Source organism: Pelodiscus sinensis, chromosome 2, assembly GCF_052426305.1.
Source record: "Pelodiscus sinensis isolate ZL-2025 chromosome 2, ASM5242630v1, whole genome shotgun sequence".
NCBI lineage: Eukaryota > Metazoa > Chordata > Testudines > Trionychidae > Pelodiscus > Pelodiscus sinensis.
Window position 1 is genome coordinate 175356809 of NC_143053.1, and position 20125 is coordinate 175376933.

General features: G+C 42.8%; 1 protein-coding gene across 2 annotated transcripts in view; it reads right to left on the reverse strand.

Annotated features, from left to right (window-relative positions):
- ITGA9 (integrin subunit alpha 9) overlaps positions 1–20125 on the reverse strand; it is a 339039-nt gene that overhangs the window by 247202 nt on the left and 71712 nt on the right. For both annotated transcript variants that reach the window (XM_006124025.5, XM_075921785.2), the window contains exons 14-15: positions 15708–15862; positions 5568–5728 (exon numbers count right to left, since the gene is read on the reverse strand). In XM_006124025.5, coding sequence (XP_006124087.2) covers positions 5568–5728; positions 15708–15862 — 316 coding nt within the window. The remainder of the gene's footprint in view (positions 1–5567; positions 5729–15707; positions 15863–20125) is intronic.

Genomic DNA, 20125 nt, shown 5'->3' on the forward strand with positions numbered 1-20125 from the left:
GCAATTACTGTAATAATAATTTAAAGCATAATTTAAAGCATAATCTCCAAAAGTCCCACTGCAAAAAATCTCTGCAACGGCAAGCAGGAGAGTATAAAATTATAGCTGGCTGCATTCTAAAATGTATTAATTGTTTTACTGTTGAAAAGATGTAATTTAGTTATTAGGACAATGCCTCGTTATAGACTAGAAAACACACTTCAGTGTATTTTTTAGTTTTACAATTATTATAACAGAATCTGATATTAAATCTTTGCTGAGAAGATGTGGCTCATGGGCTTTTACTGTGGGATCTGTGGATTAGGGACATGAAACCCAATGACAGTAGCTTATCTAGACGTGCTGATATTTCTAGTATTACCCAGGCTATTATATTCGGTTTCATATGAGGAACTGCCCAGCAGTAGAGCACAACACAATGAAGGGGACAGCATCAATGCTAAACAGTAACCTGAGAAAATAACTGACACTCTTGAACGTCACAATCACGCCTCAACTGTATCTGCTGTATCCCAATCTCTACTGAGCAGAAGAATTTTAGAACTTCAAGGGCTGCTTAAATAAAAAGAACTTGAGGTTTTGCAGTAGATAACAGTTTATGTAACATGAAGAACAGCATATCACCTGCAGGTCCCTCTGATTCCAAATACTTAAGAGTCTCCTAACCACAAATGGGAGCAGTGTCTCTCCTCTCCCAGCCCTTCCCCCCATTTTTAAACCACACGCACATCATTCTGTGGCTCTGAAATAATTTCACTCCACTTTCCATCATGGTCTGAAAACTGAATTCTTACAGGAATCACATGAGATTTGTAACATAATTATGTAGCCACGAATGTGACTAATATTTATCTGAGACCAGACACTTTCAAAGCCTTGTCCGGACCAAACACAAACTCCAAATATTTTGAGAGTCACTCATCACCAGTAACTCAGTTACTAAGCAAGACTGAGAATTGTATACAGCTTCACAGTTAATAATAGGAATAAGAGGAGTAGCACTTGCTCAGAATAATGGAGGAATTATACTAGTAAATGCTCTTTTGCAGCAAAGGTTTAATGAAGTAATCTGCCTCAAGAGCCCTGAGGCCAGCCAATCCTGTTTGGAGTCAAAGCCTCTTCAGAACAGCTGTTTGGGCGTGGAAGAAGGGGTTATCACACTCAGCTGAGAAGGGTCAGGTGATTCCTGTAAGGCAGTGGTAGGCACCCTGTAGCTAGTGCCCAACCAGCATACCAGGATTGTATATGTGGCCAGCAAGACATTTTGTTTACTGTTAATTACACACAGAGTCGCCAGATTCCACTGGTTTCCTTCCCATCTGCATAGGTTCCCCCTATCCCACACCGGTATTACTGAAGTAACATGCAGTTAAAGCAAGGGCATGTGAAACGAGATGCATGCTGATTACACACAACACTGACTGTGAGAGCCGTGCGCTCCCTCTGCATCTAATCAGAGCGCTACTATGCTTCAATCGGCACACCCTACAAATTCTAGGTACGCAAGCATTGTTAGCAAAGCTATTCTAGCCTAGGAGACCATCTTGGTTATGACAATCTGTGGGCCCACTGAGATGAAGGAAGACCATTCATGCATCGCACTGCCTAGCGTAGGCTACCCCTCACTGCTGTAAAGGATGAAAGCTCAGCTGAAGAGCACAGCTGTGGAATAGGGTTGCCAGGTGTCTGGTATTGAACCTGACAGTCCGGTATTTTCACCTCCTGTCTGGTAAAAAAGTTCAGAAAATACCAGACACCTAAAATGTCCAGTATCTTCTGATTTTTCTCCCGGCCAGGAGGCGAAAATCCAGGGCTGTCTGTCTCAATATGGAGGCAGCCTGGCAACCTAGAGGGGCAGGAATTACTAATCTCCCACTCAACCAAGGCAGCTAAAATCCCCGCAGGCTGGGAGGCCTGGGAGCAGCCCGGGACCAAACCCTCCCCCTGCAGCCCTGGGGCACCAGGGCGCCGCTCCCAGGGGGTCACTCTTACCTGCCCCCCAAGTGGTGCCCTTCCTGGGGCTGGGCTGGGCTGGATAGGGCCTGGCCAGGCTGGGGGCCCCGCCCTGGGAGACGCTTCTGGGGAGCAGCAGGACTGGCCCTACCGGAGATTCCTCCTCCCGGTTGCAGCCTGGGCTCCGGGGCCCCACAGCAGCCCCCGCCGGGGCTCAGGGATCTAGCCTGGAGCCTGGCCCCAGAGTCTCCACGAGCAGCGGCGGCGAGTTGCTTCCTGTGGCCGGGCTGGAGCCTGTGATCGCTCCCCCTGCGCCGGCTGGGACAGCGGGACTCCTAGCTGCAGCTCCTGTCCCCAGCTCCTGTCCCCAGCACTTCCTGGGTCCTAGCGAGAGCAGGGCAGGGGAGGGGACTCTCCACCCGGGGTTGGAGCTGTTCTCAGCCAGGGGGCAGGTTGGCAGGACTCTGGAACCTTGCAACCTGTTTTGTTCCAGGGAACAGTTTTGTTTTGGTATTATTTGTGAATTTTGTGTTTGAAAAATGAACTCAAGGAAGAGGCTGAACAGATGCTAAGTGGCACTAGTGCTTCCTGAGGACACAGGCCAGCAGCCCTGCAGTCGGTTTTAGTGGAGTGGCTGTCTCCAAAGGCCAGGGCTTATCAACTATACAATGAATCAGAGAAATGTCAACTGGACAAGTTAGAAACATACTGTTATTTGAAGAACGTAACCTCATAGACTTTAAGGTCAGAAGGGACCATTATGATCATCTAGTCTTGACCCCCTGCACAGTGCAGGCCACAAAATCTCACCCACCCCTCCTAGAATAATCCTCTCACCTGCAGTTCTATTGGATCACCAGGATTAGGTGACCCATCTCAGGTGTTAATACCTCAATTCCCTAGGTCTTCCTAAGCACTTATCTCTACATCGTGACCACACATACTCCAACACTGCAGTTACAACATAGAAATAATGTTACTTTTTTTGTCACAGAAGATTAAAAGGTGTAATACAGTAATAAAATGAATGGGTTAAGGACAGTCTCAAACACCATGGTGCAAAAAGTAGGTCATCTCATACCTCACTTGTATGAAGGCCAGGGAAAAGAAAACTAATGGCAAACATAAATCGATTAATCATTCCAATGCAAACCTTAAAACTCAGACCCCATCACCAGCTCCCTCAGAAAACTATGCAATCACGGAACTTTAATTTGTACTAGCTTCTGACTCCTGGACTCAGAATAGTAAAGGATCACGACCTCCATTTCCACTCCTCCAGAGAATGCATGGGTCTTTGATGTTCCCATTGTCAAATGGCTCTATGGATCACATCACCTCTTCCCATGAGGGCCCAAACTACCAAGGATCACCATTCCCTACTATTCTGCATCCTTCCTTACACAAACTAATGACCTTTCCTGCAGTTTCCTCAACAGGAAAAAAACCCTGGCCTTGCCTATGTCATATAAACAACTAAATCCTAATTGTTAAACAGCTGTCTTACTTTACTGATAAACAGCTGCTGGTAAATTTAAATGTGTTTATATATTTCCTTTACATAAGCAATTACAATTCCCCAAGTGTTTTTTCAGACAAATAGTTTCCCTTTGAAAACATTTTCTACCCCAAGCCTTAGCTAGCAACAATTATAACAAATAAAATAGCTTTCCAGACGTGTGCTTCCCCCTAGTGAATTCTATCCAACACCCAAAAACCACAACAGGGCTAGTATGAAAGAAAAGTATTTCTTAATGCAAGACCTAAGCAATAAAGGAACATCCTCCTTGAACTCTTTTAACCACCAGAACCCTGAAATATTATATAATAAAGCTTGATTGGATGTGCTTCTTTGAGATAGATCAGAATTATTAAACATGCATCCAGGTCTTTTCGTTGTTAGTAAACTAATTTTCTTACATTTTCTGTAATGAGTTTTTACGCAGCAGACACAGGAAGCCACCCCATAAGAAGAAAACCTTGGAATATCTAGCCTACCTCCAGAGACATGAGCAACTTAACACACGGCTGCTTTTTTAACACATAGTGGTCGTTTTCAATTATGTCAACAGCCTTGCACAAAAATGCTAATAATGTCAAAGATGAACTTCACCCCCAGGCTCAGGGTAACTAGGTACAAAGAAGATTCCTGAAAGAGCTCCTTCTTATGAGAATTATTGACTACAAACTGGCTTATCAGTGGAAATGCAAAAACAGGGACTGTCCCAGTATCTGCCATGTACTGCAAAGTGAATTTCGGTCAGCCTAATTTATGGAGCGGCATCCTTGAAACAGGAGGCCATAATTGCTAAGCTGAAGCATATGCATCACCAGACCAGACATACCATCTCAACATATTGCTCCACAGTTTTGTATCATGGTCCTTTATGTGTTAAACACAAAAGGCACGTAAACAATTTAAAAGAATAATTCCTTTCTACATCAATTACTTCTAACCACCTTCTAGACTTCTAAAAACAAAGTTCTGATTCTCTACTGCCTTTTTTATTTACTTCTCAAATAAGAGGACATATCAAGGACATTTCTTCAGTGAGGCTACGTCTAAACTACACCCCTCTGTCGGCAGAGGGATGTAAATTAGAAGTATCGAAAGTGCAAATGAAGTGGGGATTTAAATATCCCACGCTTTATTTGCATAATGGCAGGCACCGCTTTTTTTCGAAAAGGGGCTTTTCAAAAAAAACCAGCAGTTTAAACGGGGCATTTTTGACAGAAATGACCCATTTTGAAAGAGCCTATATTCCTCAAAAAATTTTAAAAAGCAGCGGCTGCCATTATGCAAATGAAGCGCGGGATATTTAAATCCCCACTTCATTTGTACTTTCAATATGTCTAATTTACATCCCTCTGCCGACAGAGAGGTGTAGTTTAGACACAGCCTGAGAGCTGTAGACCAAAGATCATTTATCATATCCTACCAACTCATTGCTAAAGTACTCTCTCAAAGGAACATTATCCCTCCAGAAACATAGCTGGAGACATTCATCCCCAATCTTGAGTAAAGGAAATAATCATTCTAAGACATAGATAAAAGTTTCAATGGACCCTCCTCAAATCCCAATCCAAAATGAATTCATGAACATAAGAACAGCCATACTGGGTCAGACCAAAGGTTCATCTAGCCCAGTATCCTGTCTGCCGACAGTGACCAATGTCAGATGCCCCAGAGGCAGTGGACAAAACAGGTAATCATCACGTGATCCCTCTCCTGTCATCCATTTCCAGACAAACAGAGGCTAAGGACATCATTCCTACCCGCACCTTGGCTAATAGCCATTGATGGACCTAATCTCCATGAATTTATCTACCTCTTTTTTGAACACTATTAAAGTCCTACTCTTCACAATGTCCTCTGGCAAGGAGTTCCACAGGTTGAGTGTGCACTGCGTGAAGAATGTGCCCCAGAACTGACCAACTGCCACCTAAAAGGGCCCTTTCATTGATTCAGAGAAGTTCAACCACAGGAAATAAACAGCAAGAGCATCCCAAACCAAACCGAACATAGCTGCTTTGATGGATGATATAATATATACTTAAAGCAACAGATGAATTGCAAAAAGGTGAACGCCAGGAAAGAGAGAAAATGGACTGACCTTCACGTAGGCTAGGTAGGGCTCACACTTTTCCTTCATGTATGACAGCTGTAACTGCTCCACAACCTGTCCCATTGTTTCCCCAGAAGACACAAAGTAAACCCTGGGCTGTTGGCCTTTTTCTTTCTTTGCCACATCTGCAGTCAAGATATAATTCAAACCTGCCGAAGAAAGAAAACAAAATTTCACAACTGTCAGCCAACGGTGGTTATTTTCTAGCAGCCATAGTCAATTCATTGAGTTGTATCCTCTGGCATGTTTACTTAGAGGGTGATCGGTACGGTGGATGAGGAGACGGTTTACCAGAAATGTAAGAAAGCATTAGTAAAAAAGTAATTCAACAATTTCTAGAGTTATTTTACTCGTCCTACTGAAAAAAAGACCTGCTTTAATTTCCCTCCACATCACCATAAACTAAGGCCTAAATGTCAACACGAACTTGGCATTTCCTGGTTGAATTATAGTCTGATTAGCATTTACAATTTAACTAGAGGAAGTTGTTTGCACTTAAATTTCCCCCTTTTATGAATATTATTACCCTGAAAGCTACAGAATGTGTTCTCCACAGACCAATAAACTATCACTAGGGGGTCCTATTTCATGCTATTCTACCTGGTAAATAATTTAGTAAAGTTTCATATAAAAATACAAAACAGTATGGTGCACAAAAGAAGGCATCTTATCTGTCTACTAAACAATCTGTTTGCAGGTTGAATAATCTAAATGCATTATACTTGCTGTCTGAGGCCCTGAACCTGCAATAAAGTCAGCTGTATTCTTTAGTGGATGCCTCTACCAATAAAGTCATTGGGACCCTGCACAGGCACAGAAGCACTAATGTTAGCGGATCCTATTGCACGATGCGGTCATTAGTGATCTCAGATGAATGTAAATACAATTAAGGGAACATCAGTAGATGACCAGCAGTACTACAGTTGATTAGTGTGCATGTGAGGTATGTGAGTCAGCCCATGTCTGTTTCTGTGCATTATTACATGATTAAGGTAAACAATGACTTTCCTGAGCAGAATGTTAATGGTTTCCTCAACTGTGTACACATCTGTTTTGTCTTTTTAAATTAAATATTATTTAAACCAGCTAAGTGTTACTGCTGTGTTTAAATGATGGTAATCTTTTTAAAATACTTGAAAATTAATTGCTACACTCATTTTTCTTGGATTGAGAAATTATGTGAAGTTTTCGAGTTGTTTTTATTTTTTAACAGAAGAAAATTCTGAGTTCTTTAAAGCATAACTGTTGTCACTGACTTCATTTGGGCCCTATCTGTACACAGTAGTTGGATCAGTTTAACTTGAATCATTTTTCAAACTGGTGCAAAAGGCTCTGTGGACATTTTTATTTCAATTTAAATCAGGCTTGCATCCATTTGTCTTAAATTAATTTTCAATCAACAAACTAAAACAAATAAGCCTAATTTACACTAAAATAAGAGTATCCACCCCTTTTGAAGTTTTGTACCACTTCAAAATCACTTTTAAGGCAGTTCTAAAGTTAAAACTGACATGACTTTCACGTAAACAAGTCCTTGCCGTAAAAGGAGTCGATCCTGCAAGGTGTTGAGCAGTGCAGTTCCCACTGAAGTTGATAGGAATTATGTGTGCCCAACACAGCTCAGAATCACACCCATACTAAGGTCAAGCAGGACACAGATCTTGGCCTATTTTTAAAGGCAACACTCCTGTTTTTAATTTTAGACTGTACAGCCCCTCAACTCTCCACCCTGTCTCCTCTTTTTTCTGCTTTTTTGAGACTCTGCTCTCCTACATTTGCTGAGATGACATCTATGATATCAACTGCAGGAACAACTCTTGCTGGGAAGGACAAGAGAACTGGTGGGCAAACCAAGAGTTGTGCAGGCTGGAAACTAGGCACTGCAGACACTTGCACCCAGCTTCAGGGACCAGGTTGAGCTCCCTAGACCCCCAATGATGTAAAGTTGGATAAGAATGGCTACCTAACTCACTAAGGTGTTGGGAGGTTCCACTCATGAGAGTTTCCTAAACTTTTTAAGATTCTCAAATAAAAATGCAACATTATTATTAAGAAACTCCTATCTAGATAAATAGTATAATAAGCAACCCAAATACTAATAAGAACACTGAACAGAGCCTCTAAACAAAACCATTCCAGCTACCATCCTTCTATAGCAACCGGGAATGTTTTTGATTAATACATTTCAAATAGTGCATTTCACATCTTTTCCTTTTCTTTTGGCAACTTGTTGCTTTGCTATATCCAATGATGTCACATCATTGGAAAAGCTGAAATACCAAGATTCCCCCCCCCCCCTTTTTTTTTTAAAGCAAAGGTGACCAGGGTGGGAAAGGAATTTGCTAGTTCATAAAGCACCCTCAGTGGTTTAATTTATTCTCATTCACTCTCTGAGTATTGGGTAGTGAGCCTTTGCTACTAAATTAACTCTCACTAGTAACCTTTCAGAGTCTGCCAGGGGTATTCAAACATATGCATGCTGTTAAATGTTTATGGGATTTGGTTTTCAACTTCAAAAGTGAATTAAAATTTGGCATCCATGCTCTCAATTTAGAATAAATTTTGAAATAACCGAACCTCTGCTCAGAACTCAAACCAACTCTCTATAAAGGTTTGATAAAACGGCATTCAGAAGCATATTTCATTCATTTGCAAACCAGACCATTCACTATTGCATCAGATTAGCTGTCCCAATCAATGCCATAGTAAGATACTTGCTTGAATAAGTTGTAGCAGACCCACAGCATGATTTTAATTCTCAAGTGTCACATATCCAGTGACATACTGGGGTAGGTGGGAGGCATGGATCAGCATTCACATCACACTCTATGTCAATACCAAGCCAAAGAACAACTAGACAACCAAATTCAGTGATGAATCCAGGCCATGTGCCAACTGAGGCACATTTAGTAGAACTGCATTAGATAACCTTGTTCCATCATATTGTGTTTTGCTATACAAGATGCAAAACATGTACCTTCAATATAACATCACTTGGTTTAGATTAAGGGTAACACCAACAAGAAACAACTTAAGTCAAGTCCCCAGGACGCATGTGTATGAGTCCCTCTGAAAAAGCCTCAGCAACTCAGAACAAAATGGCTCATGAACTTTGCACACAGAGAAAATTCTTAAATATCCACAGGTGTAGCACTCAAAAAACAAAGGCATCCTAGTCTCATTTCTGTATACAACACATATCCTACCTACACACCAGCAGATGACAATGCATAGGATACTCTTTTTCCTAAAAGCAGCATTCTTTTCTCCTTACTTCAGACTTCTTCATCTGAAACCCCTCTATCAGAGCCAACATCATGCATAGTAACTAGACAGCTTTCCATCTGGGGCCCTGCTTTACCTTCCTTACAGAATCACAGCCTAAACAGCATTCACTAACATGCTAGTGGTACTGACTCAGACTAGCACCTGAAATAGAAGCAACAGTAAGAAAAAGTCTATTCATATGGCCTAAATTGAAGCAGGCTGCAGATGGGAAAGATAAACCCAATTTTGTAGACCCCAAGTTCTGGATAGTTTGGATGAGTGTCTTAAACCCTGGTGGCCAATCCATACAGGAGAGAAACTGAACCACCTGAAGCTCACCAATTACCGTATATACTCGAGTATAAGCCGAGTTTTTCAGCACAGTTTTTGTGCTGAAAAATGCCCCCCCTCGGCTTATACTCGAGTCAGCATCTCGAGAACTGAGGCGGGCAAAGCCTCAGAGGCACGGGACCCCCCCGCGGCTGCGGCTTCAGTCCGGGAGCCTGTGGTCTGCTGGGGACGGTCCCCAGCACACCACAGGCACCCAGATTGAAGCGGCAGCAGCGGCGATTCCCCGCGCCCCTGAGGCTTTGCCAGAGCAAAGCCTCAGAGGCTCGGGGAACCGCCGCGGCTGCCGCTTCAATCTGGGAGCCTGTGGTCTGCTGGGGACCGTCCCCAGCAGACCACAGGCTCCCAGATTGAAGCGGCAGCAGCGGGGGGGTCCCGCGCCTCTGAGGCTTTGCTCTGGCAAAGCCTCAGGGGCGCGGGGAACCGCCGCGGCTGCCGCTTCAATCTGGGTGCCTGTGGTCTGCTGGGGACCGTCCCCAGCAGACCACAGGCTCCCGGACTGAAGCCGCAGCCGCGGGGGTCCCGCACCTCTGAGGCTTTGCTCTGGCAAAGCCTCAGAAGCGCGGGAACCGCCCGGTGCCCCTGGTCTGCTGGAGACGGTCTCCAGCAGACCAGGGGCACCGGAGCAGCTTTCGCCCCGACTTCCGGGGCTAGACCCGGTATCTATCTTCATTTTTTACATTTACCAGTAGCTGCCTCATTTCCTACCCTAGGCTTATACTCGAGTCAATACTTTTTCCCAGTTTTTGGGGGTAAAATTAGGTGCCTCGGCTTATATTCGGGTCGACTTATACTCGAGTATATACAGTACTAGTTCAAACAAAGTGAAGCTCCACCCATGACACCACTCTGCATCTACTTTAGGAATTCTCTAAGGGTACATCTACACAGCAACATTATTTCAAAATAACTAGTGTTATTTCTAAATAACCTAGACCACGTCTACACAGCAGGCAATTATTTTGAAATAATGTCAAAATTCTGTCAAGCTGGAGGACTTCTTACTTGGAGTCCCAAGTCAGAGGAAGAAAGCTCTATTTTAAAATAAGTGCTGTGTAGATGCTCCCTATTTCGAAATAAGCAACGCAACTGAAGTAGCTCAGTTTGCGTAGCTTATTTCAAATTAAGCCCTGCTGCGTAGATGCACCCTAACAGTGGACAAGAATGGGGTGATGCAGAGCAGAAGTCAAGTACATTGACTGAGCTGTGCAGAGAAGGTTCCACAGTATCTACAAACACAATGACAAATTTGAGTCAGTCCAATCATCTACCATTTTTATAAACACTGAAAATCACCCAATTCACACAAAAGCATTTTTCTTAATTAAATTGTAGCTTGGGTTTTTCCCTCTGTATAAAGAAATTATCCTGTCTCTGAGCATAGCAAGTATCCTTTCATTTGCCAGTGACTAGGCAAGTCACACAGTGTCCTGAAATATGGGACAGCCAAGCAGACTCCATTTTCCTGTTCTGGGCCTTCAGCGAGGAGAGGGGTATGGTTTGGAAGCATGCTGACAAGATACTGGGTTCTCACATGGGTGCAATGCACTGGTAAAGGCCACACCCTGACCAGGAATGGTATTACAGCCTAAGCTGCAACTCAACGTGGTAACATCAAGCTGTAGCTGTTACCCTGTCTCACTAAAAAACATAGTTTCAAGGGTCAGGCTTAACTAGCTTATACTAGGTATATATAGTCGTATAGCTTATACTAGGGACTTGTCTTCACTTAAAACACTACAACATAGTTATGCACCTCTCATTAACACAGCACTTTCTACACCAGGAATCAGGATGGCAGAACAACCTCACTCCAGAATGTGCATTTTTCACACCCCGGGCAATATTATCACATAGAGGTAGGTTGTTAGGTCTTGCCTAGGGAAGTCTACACTAAACTCAAACTTTTTTTCTAGGCTAGACAAGACAAAGCACAAGAAGGGAAATCCAGTATTATCTGTCAATTCTTTACGCTCCTCCCTGTTTTTGCAAGTCATGGAAATGTATGGTTCCCAAAGAAAACTGTTCCCTTTCGCTGTCATCTAGGGAATATGCACAGCAAAGTTAGTGACACACTGAACCTCTCTAGTCTGGCACTATTGGGACCTGACTGGTGCCAGGCCAGAGAATTTGCCAAACCATGGAAAGTCAATATTGTCTAGCAGCATTACCCACACTTCCACTGCTTACTGGGCCTTTAGAAGATTTTTGGGGGGTAAATTAGGGCTAAATAACAGCACAGAACACCAAGAGCCAGTCCTGGCGTCAGAAAACAAACTTTATGGGACCATGGGAAACTTGGCTACATCCATGATAAGTGGACATTTAGCTAACTAAAATCATGCTGGATCATGGATGTTGCTAGACCAGAAAGTGCCAGACAAGAGAGGTTCAACCTGTATTATCAAATGAGTGATCTCTCAGAACTACACGGCAAAAATGGAGGCCCTAGAATGCCCTGGGAAGATTGAACTCCAAAGCCATGCCTGAATCAGCTTTCTGGTCACAACCAGGAAAGCAAGCAACAGCCCAGGGCAAATACTGGGATTGATGGAAATAAATAACTAAAAAAAAAAAAAAAATTTCAGACACATGCAACACCCTGTGAGATATTGCTCTGTCTGGATATGAAATACAAGCAGCCACCCTGCCTTCTAGCCCAGCTGCAGCAAAGATGAAGGTCGGACAATGACTGGCACACAGTGCAAAGCAACACATTTCACTGTCCTGTGCCTCTAACTCAGGCCTAACTATTTCATCTGAAAAAAAGATGCTGAATATTTCAGTTTGCACAAAGTGCTCATAAAATGGATGGGATTAGTACTTTGCGAATGACAGTGTACATTGTGGAAATAAACACTGGTCTACAAGTATCTGTGAAAGTACTAGCAGTACTGCAGCTAGTGCTGGAAAAAAATTGGGAGAAAAAGGCCCCTATTTAGAATTTGTTGGAGCAACCCAATTAAGTTGAAGATAGATTTTCTTAATGAGTCACTGAATTAAATAGTAATACATGAAAATAAACATTTCAGATAGGGGTTTATAATAGAAAGAACAGGATAGTGCCAGTATGTTCAGTACAAACTTGTAAAACTTACATGCAGATGTGATGCTGGTAAAGACATAAGCATTAACTAAAATCTGACAAACTCATAGCTGGAAATCAAACTACCTCATATATTGTTAGCTTTATTCAAAATAGGTTTTAGTCTTACAAGAATGCATTTAGTATTTACACTATGAAATGCTTGTAAACTATTGCAGGTATTCATCTCACTTGTAACATTTGTATTCCATGCTAAACAGAAATATGCAAGCTTTGTTTTATAAGTTTGAAAATGGTATCATGAGCTTTTGTGGGAACAACCCACTTCTTCAGATGAATGGAGTTCATCTGAATAAGTGGATTGTGCCCACAAAAGCTCATGATACCATCTACATTTTTTTTTTTTTTTGGTCTCTAAGGTGCTGTAGGACCATTCATTGTTTTTTAATTTATTTCAGTAACAGACTAACACAGCTACCACTCTGAGACTTTTAAACTTTGAAAATATTTGTTCTGAATTCATGAAACCAAGCACCGGAAATCACTCCCACCTACCCTGGAGAACTACCACTAAGTAAGCAGGCTATAAGAAAAAAAACTTTGTTAATTGTCCCATCTAGGGATGTAAAATCCCATTTGATCAGTTAACCAGTTAAACATTACGTTTAATGGATTAACCGATTAAATGGGAGCTGCAAGCAGGAAGCTGTTCCAGCCCAGCTGGAGCTGCCCCCATCCCATGTCCCACATGGCTGCTGGCAAGGGAGCTGCCACTCCTGGGTCTGCCGACCCTGTGGAGCTGTTGCTGCCAGCCTAACCTGCAGTGGACCTGGCGGGGCTGGAACAGCTGTCCAACCATGGCGGGCCACAGGCAGGGGGCTTTTCCCAGGCACGGGTTAACCAGTTACCGTCAGCATCACATTTTACCCATTCACATCCTTTGTTCTATCCATCCATGGAGAAGTACATGCAGGCCTTGCCCCATTGATTTGAATGCTAGAAGGGGGAAATAAAAATTGTTGCCATGAAGATTTTTTCCTTTCTTCGCTGTTTGAATTGACAGAGCCAGGAACATTGAATGAACTCAGAGATCCCCAGGTGTTACTCCCCTGGGTCTGCCCTGAAAGCTATTTTTGAATTGACAGATTACCATAGCTCTGTCACCTGTAGGAATCAGAGATGGTAACTCATTTGCATGTGTCTATATTTGTTTGCTTTAACCTGTAAATAACTTACTTTTTTCCTAGCTGATAAACCCTTTAGGTAGTTTATCACAGAATTGGCTACAGGCATTCGGCTTTAATGTAACATCTAGGGTACCAATGGATCTTGACAGCATGTAAAATTGATCCTGACAACATGTAAAAATAAGACACCCCATCATCATTTGCCCATTTTGAAAACATTGGCCAAGAGACTCTGATACATGTGATAATTATTTCCTATCTGTATAAACATAGTGCTTAGAAATATTAGTTACAGATCAGGGCTCGACTGTGTTAGGTACTGTACATATTAACTAATCTCCCATAAATATGTTCTAATGCATAATTGGGGTTGAAAGACTTTTGAATCTAAATATATATATATAGCTGAAGCAGTTGTTGGCATTAATTATCCCATTTCCAAAGAGTTAACCAGTTATGTGAGAGGTGTCACACTACCCCCCCCCCCCACCACCAATATTGTTACTAGGCAACCTGTTAGAAGTAAAATGCATTATTTTGTGTAATTCAGATTAAACACTTATTTGAGGCACAGTGTCCAAATTATATCCCAATAAATTTTTACAGAGTTAGATAATGCTGGCTATGTTTTTCTAACAAATTGCTTTGATTAGATGCATTGTATGAAAAGATAATGTTTGAGAGTTATATAATTATCTACTTAACAAAGAATTCTTTACTAGGGGGTAAGTAACATTTGCCAAAAAACATTCAAATGTTCTTTTAACGGCAGTAAGTTACAAAAGAGTATGGTTTGTATCATAATTCAATGTAATTAAACTGGCTCTCATCTGTAGTGTGCTTCAAGAAGATCAGTTCTCTCCAGAAACATGAGAATGCGCTTGAATAAGGAAGGAAAGATTGTTCCTTAACACCCGCTACAGCTATATGAAATCAGAGTAAGGGTAAAATTTTTCAAAAAGGCCGAAGTTCCCATTTTCAAAAGTGATCTTTGGCACTTAGAAGGCTAAGAAAGCCTAGAAGCCAATAAAATGTAAGATACCCAGTGCTTACAGTCACTTTTGAAAATGAGACTTAGGCCCTTTAAAAATGTTTACCTTAAAACGGAGATGGGAATTAACATTTTTGGATGAACCAGTGATAAATAGCTCTCCTCTGGAAAGAAGTGCTTTGCTGAATTGCATGTTCATCTGTGGGATTTTGCAAGAACTCCTAAGCAAGGCAAAGGGACAGCCACAGATATCCTGTCTGAGAATGTGTACATGTCTAAGAACCCCAAAGGGATTCAACTTTGAGCAATTTTGTTGTCTTTGAGGAGTTTCACTATCCCAGACTCAGGCAATAATGGGATAGATCCTGGCTAGTCTTAAAGGCTAGAAGCTGTTACTTAGGTACAGCTAAGTAAAGAGGAGGGAATAAAGAGTATGTCTGCCTATTGTATGGCCCACATAAGGTTCAAGAAGAATTTCATTCTCTAGTCAGGGTAGCATAGACACTACCCCTAATTAAACCCTTGGCATCCCAAGGGGGCAGGAAAAAGGTGGAACCAATGGCATGCCACTCTCCTTGTTGGCCAGGCATGGAGGGAAATATGCTACACCCCTATAAAAGCGCAGCTCTACTTTACTTCTGGTGCTGCACTGTGCCAAAATGGAATGATTGACTCCAAACTTTATACCAGACCATTGTTTTATGTGTATGACAGACCTGCACAAACAAATATTCACATGTCATGCATGAATACACAATTCATATATATATGAACAAGTATACATAAAGGCAAATACATATACTTATGTAAGCATTACATGTGCCTATAACATAATAGATAATGTAATATTTCAACATGGTCATAATACTTCTTTGAACTTACAGAGTTCCTTTAATCCAAGATCCTCAAAGATCTTTATAAATATTAAAGATACTTAAAAATATGTTTTATACCCATTGCATGGATGGATAAGCTGAGGCACAGTAAATCATTTGCCCAAAACAGCATGTGGTGTCAGCAATTAAACTGAGGAATCCAGGGGCAGGAAATAAGCGACCCAGGAGCTGGATGCAGTTAGCCAGGCTTAGCCCCCTGGCGGGCTGCTAGACACTTTATTTACCTGCACATCCACAGGTATGGCCATTCGCAGCTCCCGTTGGCCGTGGCTCTCCATTCCTGTGAGCCACTTACTGCCTATCCCTGCTGTAAACACACCTCACATATCACTAAAACCCAGCCACTCGAGCGTTCAATATGGACACGAGAACCGGATTATGGATGCACATTACCTATTTCTCCTGGAACATGTTTGCCATTGAAACGAAAGCAAACTGTGACATTGAGGCAGTTCACCTGCTGCAAGCCATCGTGGCACTGGGGAGCTGTGATATTGATGGAAACAGGCAGGAAAATGGAGATATCCATTGTAATGACAGGTCTAGACCTGGAGATCAATGAAGAAGCACAATTTAGTTTGACTTCAGAGGGTTCTTTCTCAACCAGCTGAAAAGAAAGCAGAATTGGTGAATACTTAGTATCAAATAGATGTTAAGAAACAACATTGTGAAACTTAGAACAGATTTGGCACTCTTCTAGCACTTCATTCAGCCAACGAAGGAAACTCATTTCCTACTATATCAGTGGCAGATGGAAAACAACAATATCAGATTTATATTAATAAACTGTACTCTCAATATTGGAGCATATCATGAAGGACCAGATGTGACCAATAATAAATAATCTCTAGTCAAAGGTGTATAGAGACTTCATGATGCGTGGGGAGGGTAATGAGATTAGTGCATTAGAGATGGCAGACAATGACCTCAGAGAAAAAAAGGCCTAGGGTGATGAGGAACGGGTAAGAGACGACTAATGCTCCGTATAATGCTTTTGCAGCAGTAGCCATTAAGCTAAACTAGGAAAAACAAAGGCAAGGTAATTTTTCATAGTGGTGCCAGATCCATTAGGCGTATTACGCTCACATCATTTTAGACATGGAAATATTCAGCTAATTCCCCCATATCATGCACTGACAATTTACAGTACTCCTTTGACTTCATCAAATTAAATCCTGACAGGTCCTCCTGTGTGTTACAAATGACAGCTTTCCACTTCTGCAGCTTATGACCTGGGCTGTTCCTACAGTTATTTCAGGTGAAAGAAGAGTACAGCCAGAGTCATATCACAATCACAGCACCGTTAGGGCGAGGTATTGGTTGTCTGTGCCACACGACACAGTAAGTGCAGATGGCTTGGAGCAAATGGTTAAGAAATCAAGGACCCATTTCTGCCATGAGAACCAATCTCAATGCAGGATCTTAGCCCAAGCACGCACAAACTGTTATTCTTAAGAGTTTTCAGTTCTGCAGATCTTAAGTATAAATACATTATTCCAAAGATAGCTCAAATAATAAACCTCCCACACACTCCAAAAATGTGCAGTGAACAGCAGATTCAGTTCTGAGGTGGGCTCAAGAGTGCAGTGCATAGAGCTGACTGCATTAAGTCTCCTTCTATAAGCCATTTACATTTGGGGGCTGTGGTATGTGGTAGAGGTTATAGGAACTTATCAATTAGATCAAGATCAACCCCAGTCTTTGATGGTAACTCCATCTCTCCACATAGTATCTGAAATGAACAATGGAAAAGATGACAGAAGAAGAAGATGATAGAAGAAGAAGAAAGTAAAGAGAAAAAGGAGAAAAGAGCAAACTTCCGGGATCATTTCACATCATGGAAGTGCCTGCACTCAGATGCTTGGGAAGGGGTAAAGTAGATTAACATGTTACTCCTATGGGGATTTTGAGCCAAAAACAATTTAAAATTATGCACACTGTATTTTAAAATACTAAAAATCGTATTTGTCAATAAATGTGTCTCCAGTATGGCAGTGGGGAGTACCAGTCATAAGCTGCACTGAGGTGGGAGATTACCCTGAAGCTTCCACCTTCCTCGGTACCAGGACTCGGCAATTAGGTTGCACCTGAATCGGCAAGGGCTGGGCCTGCCCCACAAACACCCCTCCCCCACAAACACTGCTACCTAGTGTTGGTGGGCAGGCCCAGCCCAGCAGGATCCAAGTGTGGAGGGAGTGGGGTGTGGGATGAGAGGGGTCTGTCTCAGTGAGAGATAGAGATTCATAGGAGTTCCCTGGGGGTTCCAGGTGCAGAGGCAGTGGGGCTAATGCGGGGCATCCAGGTGAAAGTGGTTAGGTTCAGCAAGGGGGTGTCTGGGTGTGGAGAGATGGGGGCTCAGTGGGAGTGTCAGGGTGGGGGGAGCTCAGAGGGAAGGTCTGGATGCTGGGAGAATGGGGCTTGATGGGATAGAGGTCTAGATGCAGCTGCTTGGGGATCAGCAGGGTGCTGTCTGGATGTGGAGGACTCAGAGGGATCCAGGTATAAGGGGTAGGGCTTGTCAGGGTGGGGGTTCTCAATGGGCCTGCTTTACAGGGGGAGCCCCCGCTGCTGCTGAAACGGCTTCTAATGCTGGGCTCCCACTCCATGATTCACCTATTTTTCTCCATCCCCCTCATTCCCACATTCCCCTCCCCAGGCCATATCCCACCCCCATATCCACAGCCTCTTCCCCTCCCACCCACCCCCCACATTCCCCTGTTTTCTGCAGGGAAACATAGGAATTCTGCAGGAGAAGGGGTGTTTTCTACAGGCATGCGGTTATGCAGAATCCTCCAGGGAGTAACTTGTATATTTTACCTAAATGCCCTATTTTGCAAGCTGTGCATGGCATGATGTCCTTAAAATTAGCCTAGTTAATGGGTATATATCAAGTTGCAATGCACACACACAGGCACCATCATCAGCCCCAAATCAAAGTGGCTTCCTCAAAAGCTTTTTAATTTCATTTGGCAAGACATATATTGTTTTTGGACAAAAGTCTTTACTAGAACAACTGGGTGTGGGGAGAGGGGGAGAGAAAGCCTTTTCCTTTACCCTAATCTGAATCCGAACAGTAAGCACAACATACTCCCTGACTGGCAGTAGCTGCAATTAATTAGCCTAGACACATGATTAGTCCATAATACACTAAGCTCTAAAGAAATAAACAGGCATCAATGTAGTGATTGAATTCAGGTTGCTACACTGCTGTGTATTTTCTTGGTGATTCCACGGGGAACCTTCCACCATCAGGACTGGGTTGTGGGTGGCCTATGGGCATGGGCTGAGCTGTTCCGGATCAGGATTCAAGGTCAGAGATCAATGTGGGGCCAAGCCAGATTAAAACTACAAATAGAGAGTCTGTTACCAAATAGAGAATGTGAGGCAAGAATTGGGGATAGGCCTTGCCAGCATCTTTCACCAAAGTCAGCAATGGTCTTAAACCAGAGACAGTAAACCAAGATCAGGCTTGGGATCCCACCTAGGCCAAAAGCCAGGAGTCTGGGATTAAGACAAAATGCAGCCAGGAGCAGCAAATGGCATGTAATGCAAAGGCATGCTAGAAGTCCACATTGTTCAGTCAACTGTCTGAAATGGTATATATATATGTGGAGGGCCAGCCAATCAACAGAATCACAGAGGGCTGTTCCATATGCCACAAAAGGCAGAACTTCCTGCAGAGCTTAGTCTCTCAGTTCCTCTTGAAGGTGCCCATACCCAGACCTGTTATGGTGACAAGAAAATGGCACCTGCCTTAAAAACTGCAGCCCCTGCTTCTAGGCCCACGTGTTCTTATAGCCAGTTTCTCTTTTCACACAACCACTAAAGCAGCATAAGAGTTTGCACCTTTATTTCCTTTTCAAGCTATTTTAAGGATCAGAACTCAGAGACTCCATCTGCTGATGTTTCACACCATTTGATGGAAAACGTGCTGGCCTCCTCTGTTTGTCTGAGTAACAACACAATGTTAATGTTTCTCAAAGAATGCGGTACACCAGCACCATGAAGTCAACAGGGGCTTTAGTGCTGAGTTCAATGGGAACAAAAAGTAGGTCTTTCCTGTATCTAACAGGATACAAAGGGAGATAGAGTCATTCCACAATTCTTAATTATTTCCCTAGCCCCATATTTATTATATTAAAATGACCATTCCACAAAAGCTTCAATTGATTGTTCCATCTAGTTCTTGCCACTGTTGTGTTAGTAAACATTAGAGTGTTTATTCAGAATGTAGTTATTGGCAAAAACCGCCCAAAATATAAATCAGCATAAAAATAAAAACTACACTTCACTCTTAAAAGGGTGCCTTTCATCTGAGGAAGTTAAAGTACTTTGCAAAAAATTCATTCAGCTGTACTATATTCCTGTGAGGTACTGTATGTAAGTATCATGAACCCCATCTATAGATGGGGAAACAGAAATGTAAGCTCAGTTGAGTGGCACAGGGTCATACGGGCTGGCTGTGTCTACATTGCACCCCTTTTCCAGAAAAGGGATGCAGATTAGACCAGTCGGAATTGCAAATCCGCAGGGGATTTAAATATCCCCCGCGGCACTTGCATTTACATGCTTCCGCTTTTTTCCAGCTTGGGGATAAGCCGGAGAAAAGCGCCAGTCTAGATGCGATTCTCCGGAAAATAAGCCGGAGGAACGAGGTGTACCGGTAGTTCGGAATAGGAAGCCTAATCCGAACTACCTAGTTCATGCCGCATGTAGCTGCGGGCACGGAGTCCGAACTAGCGGACATTTAAAAATGGCGGCACCCGGCAACATGCAAATGAAGCCCAGGAAATTCAAATCCCGGGCTTCAT